Source organism: Lissotriton vulgaris, chromosome 3_1 (assembly GCF_964263255.1).
Source record: "Lissotriton vulgaris chromosome 3_1, aLisVul1.2, whole genome shotgun sequence".
NCBI classification, from domain to species: Eukaryota; Metazoa; Chordata; class Amphibia; order Caudata; family Salamandridae; genus Lissotriton; species Lissotriton vulgaris.
In genome coordinates this window covers 1,747,712,180-1,747,729,959 of record NC_141689.1, presented here as the reverse complement: position 1 = coordinate 1,747,729,959, position 17,780 = coordinate 1,747,712,180, and the positions used below count along the sequence as shown (strand labels likewise).

The following is a 17,780-nucleotide window of genomic DNA, read 5'->3' as shown; positions in this document are numbered from 1 at the left end:
AGCCCTGTGAACGTCCCCCGCAACTCCCGCTTCCGCATCATCCAGTTGTACATATTGCACCAGGCGTACTTAACACCAGATAGAATAAATAAGTATTTTGCGATCAACACTGCCGCTTGTCCCAGATGTGACCTGCTGGGCGCGGACATCCTACATATGCTCTGGCACTGCCCATCTCCGGCTACGTACTGGGGGGAAGTGACATCACTCCTGACTCACAGCACAGGCCCGGGATTGCCTGACACGTGGGAGGCATGCGTTCTCGGGTTGTATAAAAGGACTAAACTGAATAAAACACAAGCCCGGTTCTGGGATCTGGGCCTCATCACGGCCAAGCGGCTGCTCACTAAGCACTGGAAACGACGGGAACCACCTACCCCAGCACACTGGTTTGCATCCTTCACTAACTGGGCTAGAGCAGAGGGTACGGCACTTCACCGGGAGGAAATAGCGGGTCTGAGGCAGTTCCCGATCGCACAGCTCTGGGATGGCATCCTGGGGTCCTTGCAGGGGGAGGGCGCGGTCAGAGGGCTCACGTAGAGAAAGCTGTGCTGGGCGAGCGCCAAGGGGCGACAACTCAGCAGGCGGAACCATCACGCATCGTGCCCCCCCCCCCAGCTCTGGACACCGACCCCTACGCGCGCAGGCCACAGACACGGTCAGCCACCCACACGAGTGCTCTCCAGCAGACGCCACCTCACAATTCGCCCCCAGCTCCAAGCCGTTGCACCGCTCCCGCAAGTACACTCCACCACCCCCTACCCCTTCCCCTTATATGTTCACATGTTTGAAGTATCGGACTCCTGAATCCCAGCTGTAGCCTCAGCACCCTTCCACGCCACGGCGGACAGACGCCACTAGCCGCGCCCCCGACAGCGAGTCCAGGCGCGGACGACATACGCTACGACAACAGCTAGGCTACCCCACTTGACTGCAACACGCGCCGCTAACCAGGCAGGCGACCGGCGAGGCACCACGGCCTACAGGAGCTGTCCCATTTCAAGTCTGCGTTTATTTGCGCGAGCGCACCACTGACCCACTAATATACTGACACATTATCAGTGTGCACTGCACCGTATAGAGAGGTCTTCATTTAGCACCGTGCAAGCAGGACAGACACGACGCGGCGCAGCCGCGGAAGCGACATTGGGACATGCCGATACGAACTGTTCTGTTTCGTTTGCTGAATTCATGGTTTAGTTCTAGAAAAATTGTAAAACAAGACGTCACTTATGGAACTGTTTATTTGCTGAATGAAAGTGATGTGACCGTAACACCTGAAGTTTAACCTGCCAGAGACAAGTGGGGCGCAACAGCACGCCCTCCCCTGCAGACCCTCACCCTCGAGATCTACTGTCTTTTTGCAGCCGGCCCGCAGGGTTGTAGGCTTTGCTATATGTATTGCACTTTTGAAAACTAATAAACGTCTTACAAAAAAAAAAAAAAAGAGGGTATGAAGCCATTAGGTGGCAGTAGGGCTAAAAATCTGGGATGTAAATTGCAGGCCGATCAGATAAATTGCATAATGTATGAAATTTGGGGCCTTTTTTTAGATGGGATGTTCCTTACAAATATGACAGGCGTCCTCTCCACCATATCACAAGTGCATTATAGCCTATAGCATCTATAATTAGGCGGACCAGATATCTGTCACGTTTATACATGGTTTCCTATCCAGCAAACTCTAAATATGGCCCAGAGTTTTAAATGGAAATTATGCTTATTTGTTTGGCTTTATATATTAGAAAGTCTTGCTAACATTTGGTTCATTTTCTTAACCACCTATTTTCGTCTACCAAAGTGTTCCCAAATACAGCAGAAAGGTAGATCATAAAATAGTTTGCAGCCACCTCTCTACTGGAGCATAGGTTCGTGTTGACTGAATTAAAGGTCCCATAATATACCACTAGAGGGCCTCACAGGGCAAAAATCCATATCTACTTTTTCTATCACCGAGAGGTGTGATCTGCCTGGAATTACGTGGAGTCATCAACACAGCCACGTGAAATCCAATTGGTCTGGTGGGTCCTTTAAATCCTTCCATCCTGTGAAGTCGGCGATTGTCCAGAAGTCTTAGCTATCGAGCTACCACAATTAAAGACATACAACATATTTTTGGCTTTTAGGACTGGACAATAGACCGCCTTAGGTCGATCATACTTCGTGTAATATTAAAAAAAAGTATATATATCATAAAGAGAAGATACCTACAAATACACATACATAGCGTGGCTTTTGATCAGGCCTCTTCATCCATTGTCATCCATTCACATGTTGCTTCCAGCCACTAGCACTAAAGCATACAGTATTTGCAAATGGGTCAACCCACTGCCGTCATTTTCTGACGAGCACTATGAGTGAGAGCATTTTACTCATCACATGTGCTCATCCGCCTAAAAAGAAGGGAACTTCCGTGTCAATTCAGTGCTGGTCGACAAATACTTTATTTTAGCAAAGCTTTTTATCTTTAGATTATTTATCCATTTTTTGTCATCCTTATGTGTTTTATTTATGGCTACATGTTACAGTAATTCAAAGCCAATAGTCCCTTTCTTTGCAACCAAGAGATACATGTAATACGCATTAAAACTAAAAGGGGTTTCAAAACGCCTCTGTTCTTCCAGCTAGTTTTTTTGACTGAATATATTTCCGGGCTTGTGCTTTGCTTTAAAATGTTGCTTTGTTGCTTCACCTGACAGCAGAATCATTATATTAGTCTGACCTTACATCACATCAATTAAGTCATTATTGCATATAAGGCGACCAGCTCTTTCCCATCATGGCCACTGTGTCACCGAGATCTCACTCATGCAGTCGGGCCTACAGCCAAGAGCCCATGCAGGCCTCAAAATACACTTTTCAGACTTAGGGCTGGTCGAGTGCAACCTCCTGCCTCAGGCATCGCTCTCCAAACAAGGTCCAACCAGATTTTACAAGCATTTTCAGCCCGTGTGGTCTCATTTGCCTGGATCCCCGATCTGGTGGGTCACCTGCTTCTGGTATGCCTCCAGCGGCTCTATTTACAGGTGCTCGGTCCCTCCTCAGGCCTCCTTCGGTCCACTCATCTCCTGCCCGCCACTTCCAAGTCTCCAAGTTTGGTAGTCAATGTTTAGCCTTTCCCTTGCCTTCTAGCACCACGCGGCTCTGGAATTGAGCTATCCTAGTCCACTGCATGACTTCAGCAGCACGTGCAGCCCAGATGGGTACTGGCAGAATGGGTGTGGTGCGAATATAGCCATGTGGGTCCCTTAAGGTGCATGTGAAAGACTGATGGCGTTTATCAGCCAGGTGAGTTTTTCTTGTCCACTGTCTTGACCATCCCACTCTTACACTGTACAAAGTAAGAGTAGACACACATTACTACATTAAATAATACAATATTGACATTTATAAAACAAACTATTTGTGTGTTTCTTTGCCTCGACTTCTTTTAATTCAGATGTGATGTTTCATCCATTTATAAGCGTGCCCCAAATATGTCCAATCAGTCTTTTCCTTGTTCCTCATTCTTGCACTCCTACTACAGTACATGAATTCCTGAACACTGCTTGGGTTAGAAGGCAAGGTCATAGGGGTCATTGAGCTCCGCCGCTGGGTTCGGCTTCCGAATGGAAGGTGGTGCGATTTCTAGATCACTAATTTTCAGAGATTGATAAGCATTCAATTTTCCACAAATTTGATGAAGGTCAACGTGCTTATGTTTATACGATGTTGCTCTGAAGTAGGAAAAAATAGACATGTTTATTTAAAAATGGCAGACAAATAAAACAGCCCTTGATTTATAAACTCTGCAAAATCAATTGGAATGCCTCACAAGCATTTTGGGATTTATGCTAGATAGGACCCCGTGAGATGGCTCTTTCACAACTGCAGTAACTGGACTTAGGCCTGACCAGATATTAGAGAATTATCCTTGTCTTGAAAACTACTTTTAATTCATATTTTTAGCATTGTCCTATTCATTTGTTTAGGCAAAGCTATGCATGGCTGCATGTCCCACGTCTCAAAAACAATGTTTCTACGATGATAGTTGATATTTTTTGTTTTAATTTAGGGGTTTCTTCATCAGAGCTTTGTTACTCTCTCTGCTACCCATCTCTCCAACATGTATGTCTACCCCATGCATGCAACATCACAATGATTTTTAGACAATTTCTATTATCATTCTAAATCCATGGAATTTTAAAATATCAAATTGTTTAAAATCGATTCCAAACAGTTAATGTTTGCGATTTAAAAATTTTAAAAACCCATGCTTATACTTTAGTATTCTGTACCATTTTACCGTCAGTTTCCATAATCGGTCTATTCGTCCTTCTACTTCCATTGGTCATACTTAATCAGAAAAAGCATTTGGCGTCGCAGCGCGCGCAATTTAATTTGTTTTATTTTTTTATTTCTTTACCTAACTCCGATCGGCCGTATGCTGGAGTTTCTACACCCTAGCCTACCCCTCCCCGCCCCACCGCCCGCAGTAATCCCTCCAGGAGCAGCTACTGCTCCCACCACATCCTGATCAATAGACTCCAGCAAATCAGAATACAGGAGACGCCCTCAAATAGATCACCTCATACCCCACTGGAAGAACCCAGAGAATCCGTCTCCCACTATCCACCTCTGAACCCAAGAAGATCATCTGCGGTGTCCCACAAAGATAGTCACTCAGCCCCACCCTCTTCAAAAGGTACATGACACCCCTGGTCCACACAGTCTGATCGTACAGACTCTCCTCTGCCCGACGCTCAGGTCTCTGTCACTAGCAGGCTGGACTACAGGAACACTCTCTGCATAGGACTCAATGCACGCTTCCTGAGAAGACTACAGACAGTACAAAACTCAGCTGCAAGACTCATCCTTGACCTCCTTAGACCAACTCACATCATTCCATACGTCAAGAAGCTACACTGGCTCCTGATCCAGAAGAGATGTCAGTTCAAGATGCTGCCCCACGCATATAGACCCTGGCACAACGAAGGACCAGCATACATTAACAAATGTATGATCTTCCACCAACCGACTAGACACCTGCGATCTGCCTCACGTGCAGACTCCCTCTGGATCCGCCAACAGTGGAGGATGCTCCTTCTCTCACCTGGCGGCCAGAACTTGGACAGCCCTTGCTGCATCGCTCCAGGAATTCAGGAAAGGATTCAAGACCTGGCTGTTCGAATGAACAGAGCAACGCAAAGCAGCTAGCAACTCCAGCGCCATGAGACCCTCACAGGTGATTTGCCATGCCTTATATCCTGATTGATTGATTAATTCATTCGTTACTATCACACAAGGGGCTTCTGTTGATAGGCATGTCCGAAATGCACTGGGAGCCATAAACATCTCTTCACTGTCTTTACTTGAATTTCCCACATTTCGAGAATCTCCGACAGATGACTACACTTCAGATGTAGCGATTATCTGTCATTTTTTTTTCTCTGAAAAGCGCTCTGTGTAGGAACGTTCGACTTGTGAAAATGGCTTGTGGATAATCATCTTGCATACATGGTCTAATTTGTTTTGATTGGGTCATGGCCAAGCCATTTCTTGACTGTTTTGCTCAAAGGGGTTGCCATACCTACAATGTCTCTGTGTACAAGGAAGAAGTACTTTCCAGCTTTCATTAATTGTTTTCATTCATGAGATGTAAGAAGCAGCTATGTGACTTACTTCATCCTGAAGGTGGCCTCAAACAGTCAAGGTTCTTGGAGACCAAAATGTTGGTTGTGATCATTGATGAATGTGTAAGAATACAATTCTAATTCTCAAACCAGATTTTATTGTATGTGTGTATTGTGGGGTTTGGATTCTCTTTCTGCTTCAGCAGTATTTTGCACAAGAAGTCTTAAGGTGTAGGAGTTATTTTTCTTCTGTGGCACCAAGCACTTTCTTTAGATTTGTATCTGTGTTTGGTTTTCACTGAAACATTCCCTTCACAAATTGTTCATGGTTTAAAATGAAACTAAGAGAGCCTCCCATGGCACAATCAATTAGGGAAACCAAACCTATTTTAAAATTATTTTACAAAACTATATACACTTGGACAATCTATCGAAAGGGGGATACAATTGTTCCTACATGGACTGGAATGCCCCAAAATTTCGCAGGAGCTGTTTCAGGAGTTGGACCAATTTATGGTGCAAATTTAGTCAGCTGCCCCTCAACTTTATGGAGACAAGAGCTAGTTGTAACCCAAGACACAAAAGATGCAGTAATCTGTGAATTATAGGTCTCTAGCGCACTTTCTGTAAATTTCTGCAAGTATAAAAATTCACAAAATGAAATGGAGTACACCTGTAAAATCTATATACATTTTAGTTTTACAGTGGTACTCCTACTGCTCCACAGTTACTGCTCCTTAGCTTTGAGCGTGTATATAATTCTCACGTTTAACTGTATTGGAAGGGTGCATTTACACATTTTACTTTTTTATGCGTCCTACTACAAAGGGATGTTTGATGTCCTTTCTCACCCAATTTTTAAACTTATTCTGTCTATTTTTGCCATTTTACTTGAGGCTGCAAACTCCAAAAGCTATTGAGAATGTTTGTGAATAAAACCAAAAATAATTAGGGCCTCATCTACAAGCCCATTGTGACGCTGGTGCGGTGATTTTCTTGGCCTTATAAATATGGGCCCCTTTCACGCATTACTCTGCGTGAAAAGGGTGTTCCATAGGTATTGCTGTGGGTGTTCTCACACAACATCCATAGAATCTGACACAGTCCCTGATTTACAATGTTTTGTTAAGCGGGGAATGTGTCAGAATCCTATGCCTCCCCAGGGGAGGTGTAGAAGATGCGCAACAAGGAGAAATACTTTTATTTCTCCTCATCTTTTACTCATTCTGCAGCACGCTCAGAAAGAGGAAAATGCCATAAATTACTGTTTTTGTGAAGGAAGGGGTCCCCTTTTCCTGAGCTTCAGATAATGCCCACTGTCAGACACTCCTTCTAGAAACCTCTATTCATTAGGGTCCATGTTCTGAAAAATTGTCCGGTATATATGCACTAACTCAGTTGTCTGAAATGTATCATTATTCCTCAATCAGATTCATTATTGTAGACTTAGTAGACATTTAGATGTGTCATCACTGCAAGAAACGCAATGTGTGAATCGCAGGATGCACCGATATCTGCTCAGCAGGCTCTATAGCCAGTAGATGTAAATCTCCGGATTCTATGAAGAACTTTCTTTTCATATGCAGACTTGTAGACTTCCTGCATTTAAATGTTATTTGTAAACAGTGAGATAATTCAAGGATCATACCTAATTGTTGTTTTTGGACCAGAAACTTCAGTAAATTCTTCAGGGGTATCTTCATATTCAACAGCCAGAGGGTCTATCCTCTCACCCTCCGTCTGAAACAGAAAACATGTGTATATTCTTTAACAATGATGCTATTTAAGCATAATTATTCTGTTATATTGTGTGTCTGTTCTACACCTCCTAAGTATGCTGTATATTTACTCTGTATAAAAAATACCATTGTGGTATACTGGAGAACATTAATGCTCTAATCGCCTTTGTGACAGAACTGGATACTCCCATTTCTGCTCAGATGAAATAAATTGTTCTAATTTTAATGTCTGCCTCCCTCTTGATAGGGTTGCCACCAGGCCAGTTTTAATCCGGCATGACTGGTATTTTACGTACCCTCCCAGAACAGAAATGTTAAAAGTCACCTGACGTCGGTATTTTTTTCCCTTCTCAGCACATAATTTAAACAGTAAATGTAGGAAGAAAAGTTCTACCTACAAACCGGTTCCGGTTCTTTGCACAATCTTAAAACGTGAACAGAAGGCTGGTATTTTTCTCTGGGAAAGGTGTCAACCCTACCTGATTTTTACCCAGCACAAATCTTTCTTACGGACATTAATAAATTTGCCCTAGTTCTCACTACTCTATATTAATTCCACCTTAATGGGGCAAAAGTCCCTCCCAACTTGAAAACAAGGCATTTTATCCCCTATCCTCAAACAATTTGCAAGTGACCCTAACATTTCTGGTAACAATTGCCCTCCTTGAGATCCTTTAAAAACATGTCAATCAGGTTTTACTCTCAGTTATGTAATCTATTTCTAATTCTACACCATGCACAATCCGGCTTTAGAGATTCTCATGGTACAGATTGCCCCTAGTGAGAGTTGTAGTTGACCTTCTTTGAGACGGTAGACCAGGGTGGTTGTGCAGCCCTGATTCTCTTAGGTTTACTTGCAAACTTTGACACCATCTCTCTTGAAGTTCTCATTGCTAGGATTCCTGAAGTTGATGTTAGAGGTTTGGTTTTATACTGGCTATCGTCCTAAAAGAATAGGAAACAGGCAATTAAAAAAGCCGCCATTTTCTCTGAAGCTAAACCAATGAAACACGGAGTACTGCAGTATAATTATGTGGAATGGTATTTTGTGTTGTGGAGTGGTATGTAGTTGAGTTTAATTATGTGGTGTGCTGTTGAATTTGTGGCATGATGTGGAATTGTGTGGTTTGGATTGGATGCATGTGGTGTGTTATGTCATTTTGTTGTTGAGTGGGGCTATATGGTTTGTTGTTGAATTATGTGTTGTGGAATGGAAATGTGTACAGTTGAATTGTGTGGCGTTGAGTTAAATTATTCTGATTGGAATTATGTAACATGTTGTGGAGTGTATTTATGTGGATGTTGCTATGTGGCATAGAGTGGTTTTATGAGGGGTGTATTTATGTGGTATTGAGTAGAGTTGGCTGGGTATGCTCAGACGTGATTCCCAGGCTCTCCACATCACTGGAGTCAAGCTATCCAGGCTGAAGAAGGCTGATAGCCAGAAACCGGTCCTTGGATGCTTGATTCCGGTCTAGGAAAGACATGGCTTGGTAGTTCGGGCTGGACTGTTCCCATGAGGCACAGGGTCAAGGCTGATTTGCATATAGCCAGTGTCTGACCTAGGGTGGTGTGGAGTGCAAAAAAACGATGGATTTAGGCCCAGATCTTTGTACTGGGGTGAATGTAAGACATTGTTCTGCATTCTGTCCATCAACTGTGTTTTTTGCAATTTTCACCCCGAGTGGGCTGAGTATGCTCAGACGTGAGTCCCAGGCTCTCCACATCACTGGAGTCAAGCTATCCAGGCTGAAGAAGGCTGATAGCCAGAAACCGGTCCTTGGATGCTTGATTCCGGTCTAGGAAAGACATGGCTTGGTAGCTCGGGCTGGACTGTTCCCATGAGGCACAGGGTCAAGGCTGATTTGCATATAGCCAGTGTCTGACCTAGGGTGGTGTGGACTGCAAAAAAACGATGGATTTAGGCCCAGATCTTTGTACTGGGGTGAATGTAAGACATTGTTCTGCATTCTGTCCATCAACTGTGTTTTTAGCAATTTTCACCCCGAGTGGGCTGAGTATGCTCAGACGTGAGTCCCAGGCTCTCCACATCACTGGAGTCAAGCTATCCAGGCTGAAGAAGGCTGATAGCCAGAAACCGGTCCTTGGATGCTTGATTCCGGTCTAGGAAAGACATGGCTTGGTAATTCGGGCTGGACTGTTCCCATGAGGCCCAGGGTCAAGGCTTATTTGCATATAGCCAGTGTCTGACCTAGGGTGGTGTGGAGTGCAAAAAAACGATGGATTTAGGCCCAGATCTTTGTACTGGGGTGAATGTAAGACATTGTTCTGCATTCTGTCCATCACCTGTGTTTTTTGCAATTTTCACCCCGAATGGGCTGGGTATGCTCAGACGTGAGTCCCAGGCTCTACACATCACTGGAGTCAAGCTATCCAGGCTGAAGAAGGCTGATAGCCAGAAACCGGTCCTTGGATGCTTGATTCCGGTCTAGGAAACACATGGCTTGGTAGTTCGGGCTGGACTGTTCCCATGAGGCACAGAGTCAAGGCTGATTTGCATATAGCCAGTGTCTGACCTAGGGTGGTGTGGAGTGCAAAAAAACGATGGATTTAGGCCCAGATCTTTGTACTGGGGTGAATGTAAGACATTGATCTGCATTCTGTCCATCAACTGTGTTTTTTGCAGTATTGAGTAGAGTGTACTTATGTGGAGTTGAATCATGTTGCGATGAGTGGCATTATGTGGAGTGTAATTAAGCTAGGTGTTATTGAATTGTGTGGCGGTGAATTGTGTGGTTTGTAATTGTGTTTTGTTTAGTGTCACACTAAACATCCAAGTATGCCATAAGGTACCCAGGCGAGTGGAGCGATTCTCTTTATTCTGCATCTTCTTCAGACTATAAAGATAGGATTCACATTAATGAAGATTACCAGATTTGCCAAAGATTACACAATGTAGTCAAGTTAGGGAGTCAGGATTAAAACCCACGTCTACTGGTTCCACAGTCTACAATTTAAGCTCCAGTTCTTTTCTAAGAACACAGATGTGTATGTGGTTAGTAACTCGTTTCCTGGAAAGTTCGTTTATATTCAACATTTGGTTCTTTTCATTAGGTTTTATGAGACAAGTAAGCAAAAAATAAAACAGAAAATCTAAACATGGCAGACAAACTTAATACATCTTTATTTTACCAATAGATGCTGCTAGAAATAGGTTTCAATGTCCAGATTCCACAACTTCCAAATTGAGTTTGCTGCTTAATAAAGACGTATCATTACGAGTAAAAAAAAAGCACAGGGACAAAATCCTCGGTATGTGTGAACTTAAGAACATCCCTTACCGGGCACTCGCTATTGTCTCCCTATGTAAGAAGACTTTCACTCTTTTATTTAATTGTTCATCAGTACTTTATTAATTCCTTTAGGGTAATATCAATTGTATTCATATTTTGTGTTCCTTCATTCAGTAATCAAAATATATTCCATATTGCAAGCACTGTCATTCTTAGACTTCCAATGCATTTCGGGCATTAAACAACATGCCCTTCATCAGGGAAAATGACACTGTAAAATGAAAAACGCTACTGTTACTGTCCACTCCAATCAATAATAAATCATACATCAGAACAGTTCAAATAATGACGTAAACATATAATTGTGCAAGAGATGTTGTGTGACTGGTGTAATTGTGGTCTACATTCTTTATAGCATTTACCGCAAACTGGAGTTTCCAGTCACGTGAGTGTTACCCGATATATTTTTAGCGCGTTTCACTTTTCACTATGCATGTAGACCACAATTACACCAGTCACACAACATCTCTTGCACAATTATATGTTTACGTCATTATTTGAACTGTTCTGATGTATGATTTATTATTGATTGGAGTGGACAGTAACAGTAGCGTTTTTCATTTTACAGTGTCATTTTCCCTGATGAAGGGCATGTTGTTTAATGCCCGAAATGCATTGGAAGTTTAAGAATGACAGTGCTTGCAATATGGAATATATTTTGATTACTGAATGAAGGAACACAAAATATGAATACAATTGATATTACCCTAAAGGAATTAATAAAGTACTGATGAACAATTAAATAAAAGAGTGAAAGTCTTCTTACATAGGGAGACAATAGCGAGTGCCCGGTAAGGGATGATACTAGAGAATCTCTAGTATCACTTCTCAATTTTACACAATTTAGACGTCGCTGGACACTCGACGCCACCTTCCGGTGCACCACCAAAATTGAATAATACTTAACCAGCCAAAGGATTAACTAGCAGTGCATTTATCCAAATCGAATCCATTTCAATAGACACAGCGTCCAGTGGATTGATAGCACGCAAGTACATTAAGAATTTATAAAATGAGCAACTACGAAGATATTTCAAAGAGCACAGAAGCCAGGGCCGCAACCTTTGCGTTTGAAACTAAAGATGCGGATCAAATCTATTCTTTAATCAGGGAAGAACTCACCCAGGAAACCACAAGTCGGTCCAAAGAGCAGAACATTAGACAGTTATTATACTTATCCAAAAGGAAAACCAGCCAACAACTTCACGCCACAACCCTTATCAGATATCATCGGAATTTACGCATACCACGAGGTCTCAGAATTTCACTCAAGCCATCCTTATGCAAACATTCGAAAAAGTTTCAGGAGCGGTGGTATGAGATTTTAAATAAATGTTCATTAGACCTGATTCTTTTAATTATACAAGAACTATCCACTATCCTTGAGGAACTGAGTGTTGAAATTGAGGAAACTAGACTGGAGTTATCAAAGATGATGACAGAAGATGAACTAACTACTACCCTAGAGGATATCAAAAGCCAAATAGACCGACATTCTAAAGAAATTAACGAACGGAAGTTACGCAAATTTAAAAGGGATACATTGGATTATCGTCTTGACGAAGTATACACGTGGGCTGAGGTGTATGCACAGAAACGAAGAAATAGACCATATAACTCCAACACGGAAACATCCTCATCTGAGAGTGACATCAGCCAAAGAACACGTAAAACACAACCTACACCAGTACCTCAAGACAAATCTAATATCGAGGAACCGACCACCAGTAAAACCATCGAAACTAATCCTTTTTTAGACCAGGGCCAAGCCCAAAAAGGAGACCCCGGAGAGGGTCAGGCAAAGGACAAAGAAAGGGATCCTCCAGCCACCAGGAGCACGTCAGCAATATCCAAAGAAAAGGAGAAAGAGAAGAAAACCAAGAAGAATCAACCGCAGAACATCTAGCAATCAACATCAGTGATTACCATCTGAGTTCTTACGAACTTCAGTTATTACAGAAAGGAACATCATTTGTACTGACTACTACCACTGACACTTTAGAACTTGAGGTCAGCTTTTTCAAGTTAATGCGAAAATTACGGTTGAGGCACTTCTTCGACAACACACTACCAGACCGACCACAACCAGAGTCAGACCAACTGTTGGGTCTAAGACCTCACAGTACCTTTCAGGCTCCCACCAGCCACAAGACACTGGATCTTTTCGAAAATCTAGTTAAACAAGACATTCGAAAGATAAAACATATCAAACCAAAAAGGAGGAATATTACTCAGAAGGACCTTAACACCTTACAGAAATTGGCAGCCAATGATAAGGTCATTTACACAAAGGCTGATAAAGGAGGCGCCATCGTCATCAAGAATGTGGAAATGTATGACAAAAAAGTGATGGAACATATCACTGACAGCAATACGTACCGCAAACTGGATCAAAATCCCACATTAGAATATTCAAAGAGTTTAAAAAACATCGTCGATGGGGCACACAAACATGGCATTATAACTGAAAGAACAAAGAATTTCCTGTTAACTTCAAACCCGAAAAGTCCAACCCTCCGGATGGCACCAAAAATACACAAAAACACCTATGATCCTCCGATGCGACCAATAGTGTCCACGAGAGGGAGCCTGCACCAACCAATTGGCCTGCTTATAGACCGGTACCTACAACCTATAGTACAATCCACGCAAACCTACATCAGAGACACAGGCCATTTCTTGCAAATGCTGCAACAAATCAAGTTGGACCCCACAGAAAACGTGATTTTATGTACAGCTGATGTATGTAGCCTATATACTAGTATATCCCATGACATGGGGATAGAAGCCATGGAATCTGCTCTTTTGAACTCAGATCTTGATCAAGACTTTCAGACCTTTCTTATGGAGTTGATGTATTTCATCTTGTACCATAGTTACTTTAAGATCAATGAAACATGGTACCAACAACTGACCGGCATGGCAATGGGCAATTCAGCAGCTCCCGTGTATGCTAATATATTCATGCAGTGGTATGAAAACCAACACATCTTCTCTAAAAACGAATGGACACAAAACCTGAAACTTATGATTAGGTACATTGATGATCTCTTCATAATTTGGACGAACACCAAAGAAAAACTATTGATGGAACTCAAGAAGTTTAACGAAGCAGATGAACGAATACAATTGACATGGGACATATCAGAGACAACAGTCAACTTCCTTGATGTTAAAGTCATCAAAACCTCAGATGGATTCATGACAGACCTGCATGTGAAACCAACGGACAAGAATAACTTGCTGTTATACTCTAGCTTTCACCAACCGAATCTAATCACCAATCTGCCATTCTCACAGATGGCTAGAGTTAAGAGAATTACCTCAGATGAAAATATTTGTAAGAATAGACTCGAAGAAATGACCAAGAAATTCAGAGCCAGAGGTTACCCACAAGAGGTAATAGAACAGTCCAAGAGCAGGATTGACCAAATTGACAGAAACAAACTATTAACAACCAAAGTCAAAACCACACAAACAAGAACAGTGGTAGTATCTAAATACTCAACATCGAGCAAAAAGTATCAACAAGCTATTTTAAAACATTGGTCTATTCTCAATATGGAACCAGATTTCAGACAGTCTTTTGCAGAACCACCTATTTTTGCTTATACAAGATCAAAAAATCTGGGAGAAATTCTTCAAACAAAACCATGTGAAAGCATCACATACAGAGGAACTAAACCTTGCTTGAATTGCGGTAACTGCAATAATGTAATCCAAGGCAATACCGTATGTCACCCGTCAAAGGGGTATCCGATCAAACTGAAGGTCAATGCTACTTGTGAATCAAGTAATTTGATATATGGAATAAGATGCCCATGTGGGAAAATATACGTGGGGAAAACAGAGCGGCGCATTAAAGTGCGACGAACGGAACATAAATCAAACATCCGCTTGAAAAATACTAAATCAGCACTGTCCTCCCACTTTGTAATAGAGAATCACAACGTTTCACAAATCAAATTTATAATTCTTGAAATCATCCAGAAAATGGAAGGAAGAGACAATACGAAGTACCTACTTAGGAGAGAAAACTTTTGGATACAGAGACTTTCCACCCAGATACCAATGGGTCTTAATGAGAGAATTGAATTTTCTTGTTATCTATGAAGCATATATATATTTTTCATGAACTGCTCTATGGTCTGTAACTTGTGTATACTGTGTTGGTTCACTCAGCCACCAGACACGTACACTTTCAGAAACACTGTTATCATGTTTACACATAGCTCCATCTAAACATCACCCAGCTAGCAACCCAGACGTCATGGGTTCGAGACCAGTATCGTCATTAACCATACTTTTTTACACGGGTTTGAAACTAGTATTTGTTGCCCCGTGGATACTATATTTTCTGATTCCAGTCGTTCCAACATAAATTGATTTTTGGCTAGAATCCGGTTTTAGTTTATTAGAAACTCTCCCCTCGAAGCAAGAACAGATAGAACACGGACATCGGCAAGAAGTCTTTTCACTATATTTACGGTCATGTGATCGTTCACATGACCGGAACCTCCATTAAATATCTAAACGCTGCCGGTTACTATTGTACCGACGCGAACGGAGGAGACAAACCGTTACTTGAACGAGATTCTATACAGGTTAGTCCGCTGCACAGAACGAGTCGAGCATGTTCTTCGAGAGAGACCTCTATTTTTTTTTTTTAACATCATTTTTATTGCATCACCAATATAAATGTACAGACAATACAATTATCAGTTATAATACAACATGTACAGGCTCAGGACGACCCAGTCGATCTCCATCCGGGGGATCACCTCAGCCTTGGCGCGGGTGACCTCATCCCTGCCCATTTCTTGTAGCTCCTTACAAAGTCTGATCGCTTCCTTAGGCAAATAACCCTGGGTTGCTTTTGCGATTTTCACCCCTCCCCCTCCCCAAATTTCGGTACCCCAACATCCCTCCAAAACAGCCTCCCACCTACCCTCCCCCGTGGTCGCTCTGCGCTGGACTAACAGTGTAAAAGTGTCCGGTGTGATGCAGGAGGAAGTAATCTTTCACTAAGGTGTGTTCTCCTGTGTAGTGATGGGGTCCGCCCCGTCCAGTTCGCTCTCGCCATCCTGCCCCTCATCGTCCACATCCCGGAGCGCCTGCACCATCACTTCCCATGCAGTCGCCCTTTCCAGAGCTTTCTCGTCATTCAACCTCCAGGCCATCTGGTACCGTAAGGTACTTTCACACGCGGCCCATCTCAGGCATTCCCCATACCATCTTTTATACGTGGGCCCCACTTTGGACTTCCAGTTCCTTGTGATCTCCCGCTTGGCCAGAATAAGCCCCAAGTCTATAAATTTACTAGTCATCTTGTTCCTAGGCGTGTGCGGGAACCAATGAAGGACACCAACCGCTTTGGTAAACTGGATATCCCTATCCGTCGCGACGTTAAGGGCCCGCCCAACTTCCTGCCAATAGTCTCCCAGAGAGGGGCAATCCCACAGCATATGGCACAAATCCGCCCCAATTGTATTACATCTGGGGCAAGCAGCGTCGGTCGCCCCAAAATACTGTTGGATTTTCCCAGGGGTGAGGTATGCCCTGTGGATGATATAGAAATGAATCAATTGAAACCTGGCATTTCTCGAGCTCTTCCGTGCCCGCCTTAGCAGCTGGCCCCAGGTCGTGTCTGGTATCTCCACCTGAAGGTCCATCTCCCACTTGGCCTTCAGGGCTGCCAAAGGCTGCAAGGCCTCCCGCTGCATCCTAGCGTACAGGCACGTGACAGCCTTAAAGGTTCCCGCCGCCATCATGGTGTACTGGCAGGCCATCGAGGTGCCCGGTTCCTGCAGCCCTTCCCCCCAGTGAGCTTGCATGGCGCCTGTGACTGCTGCGTGCAGCAAGTAGTCGCCCCTCGGAAGGTCAAATCGCTCCTGCAGGCCCTGGAACGGCAGCAACACCCCATCTTCGTAAAGGTCACCCAGCATTTGTATTCCCGCCTCCTCCCATCCTAGTAAGCGCGACCAGTCGCCTCCATGTGGGAGGGCGGTGACCATCCCCAGCGGAATTTCGGGGGCATACATAAAGCGGACACCCGCCCGCTTACGGGCCCGGTCCCAGCAAAGCCGGAACGTCTGCTCCTCGACCGTCAGGTCTCCCACCCGGAGCTTCTGGTGCAGCGTAATATACGCCAGAACATGTCGCGGGGTACCTTCCACTCTCGCGTCCTCGGGGCCTCTATACACCCTCGCCACCTCCTGAGTAAAGGTCTGCAGCTGCGCGGCTAAGTAGTATCCTTCAAAATCCGGCACCGCCATCCCTCCATCATCTTTGGGGCGCAATAGGGTGTCGAGCGCTATGCGCCTCCTTCCCGTGCCCCACAAAAAGGCTATGACCAATGACCTTAGGCGTTTGAAAACAGAGCTCGGGACCCATACCGGGAGCGTCCTAAAATAGTACAAAAGCCTGGGCAGGGCTATCATCTTAAGCAGGGAGATTCTACCCGCCAGGGACAACGGCAGAGTTGCCCAGAAGTCCATGGACCCCCGCAGAGCGTTGATGCAGCGAGTAATATTGCCATCCAGTATGTCGGACGGGGTGTGGTAAACATAGACCCCCAAATAATGCAGGCAGCGCGGCTCCCACCGGAGTTCCTGAGCAGTGAGTGGGCACGGTTCACCCGGCCTCAGGGGGAACAGACAGGATTTAGGCCAGTTGACCCTCAGGCCCGACAACCGGCCGAACTGCCCCAGTAGCTGCCGCGCCCCCTGAAGTTCGGGGCCCGCATCGGCCAAAAACATCAGCAGGTCATCTGCGTACAGGGATATGAATTGCGGTCTCCCCCTAAATGATAAGCCTGCGTAGTGGCGGCCCAGTCTGGCTTCCGCCGCGAAGGGTTCCATCGCCAACGCGAATAGGAGCGGGGATAGGGAACAACCCTGTCTAGTGCCACGTTTAATCGGGTATTGTCCCGAGATCAGTGTGCCCACCCGAACCCTCGCTACCGCCTCGGTGTACAGGACCTTGGTCCATTTTATATATCCATCCCCCAGCCCGAAGCGACGCATCACCTCATACAAGTATCCCCATTCAAGGCTGTCAAATGCCTTCTCAATATCAATGGAGAGGACAAATGGGGAGACGGCGTCAGGCCAGTC

At 44.2% G+C, this 17,780-nt stretch overlaps 1 protein-coding gene across 1 annotated transcript in view; it reads right to left on the bottom strand.

The window, feature by feature from the left end:
- Window positions 1–2,420: 2,420 nt before the first annotated feature.
- The window catches only part of LOC147728404 (cilia- and flagella-associated protein 337-like), a 378,048-nt gene continuing 362,688 nt past the window's right edge, over window positions 2,421–17,780 (bottom strand). The window contains exons 25-26 of the mRNA XM_086963279.1: window positions 7,261–7,352; window positions 2,421–3,716 (exon numbers count right to left, since the gene is read on the bottom strand). Of these exons, the coding sequence (XP_086819405.1) occupies window positions 3,554–3,716; window positions 7,261–7,352 (255 nt within the window). The 3' untranslated portion in view covers window positions 2,421–3,553. The remainder of the gene's footprint in view (window positions 3,717–7,260; window positions 7,353–17,780) is intronic.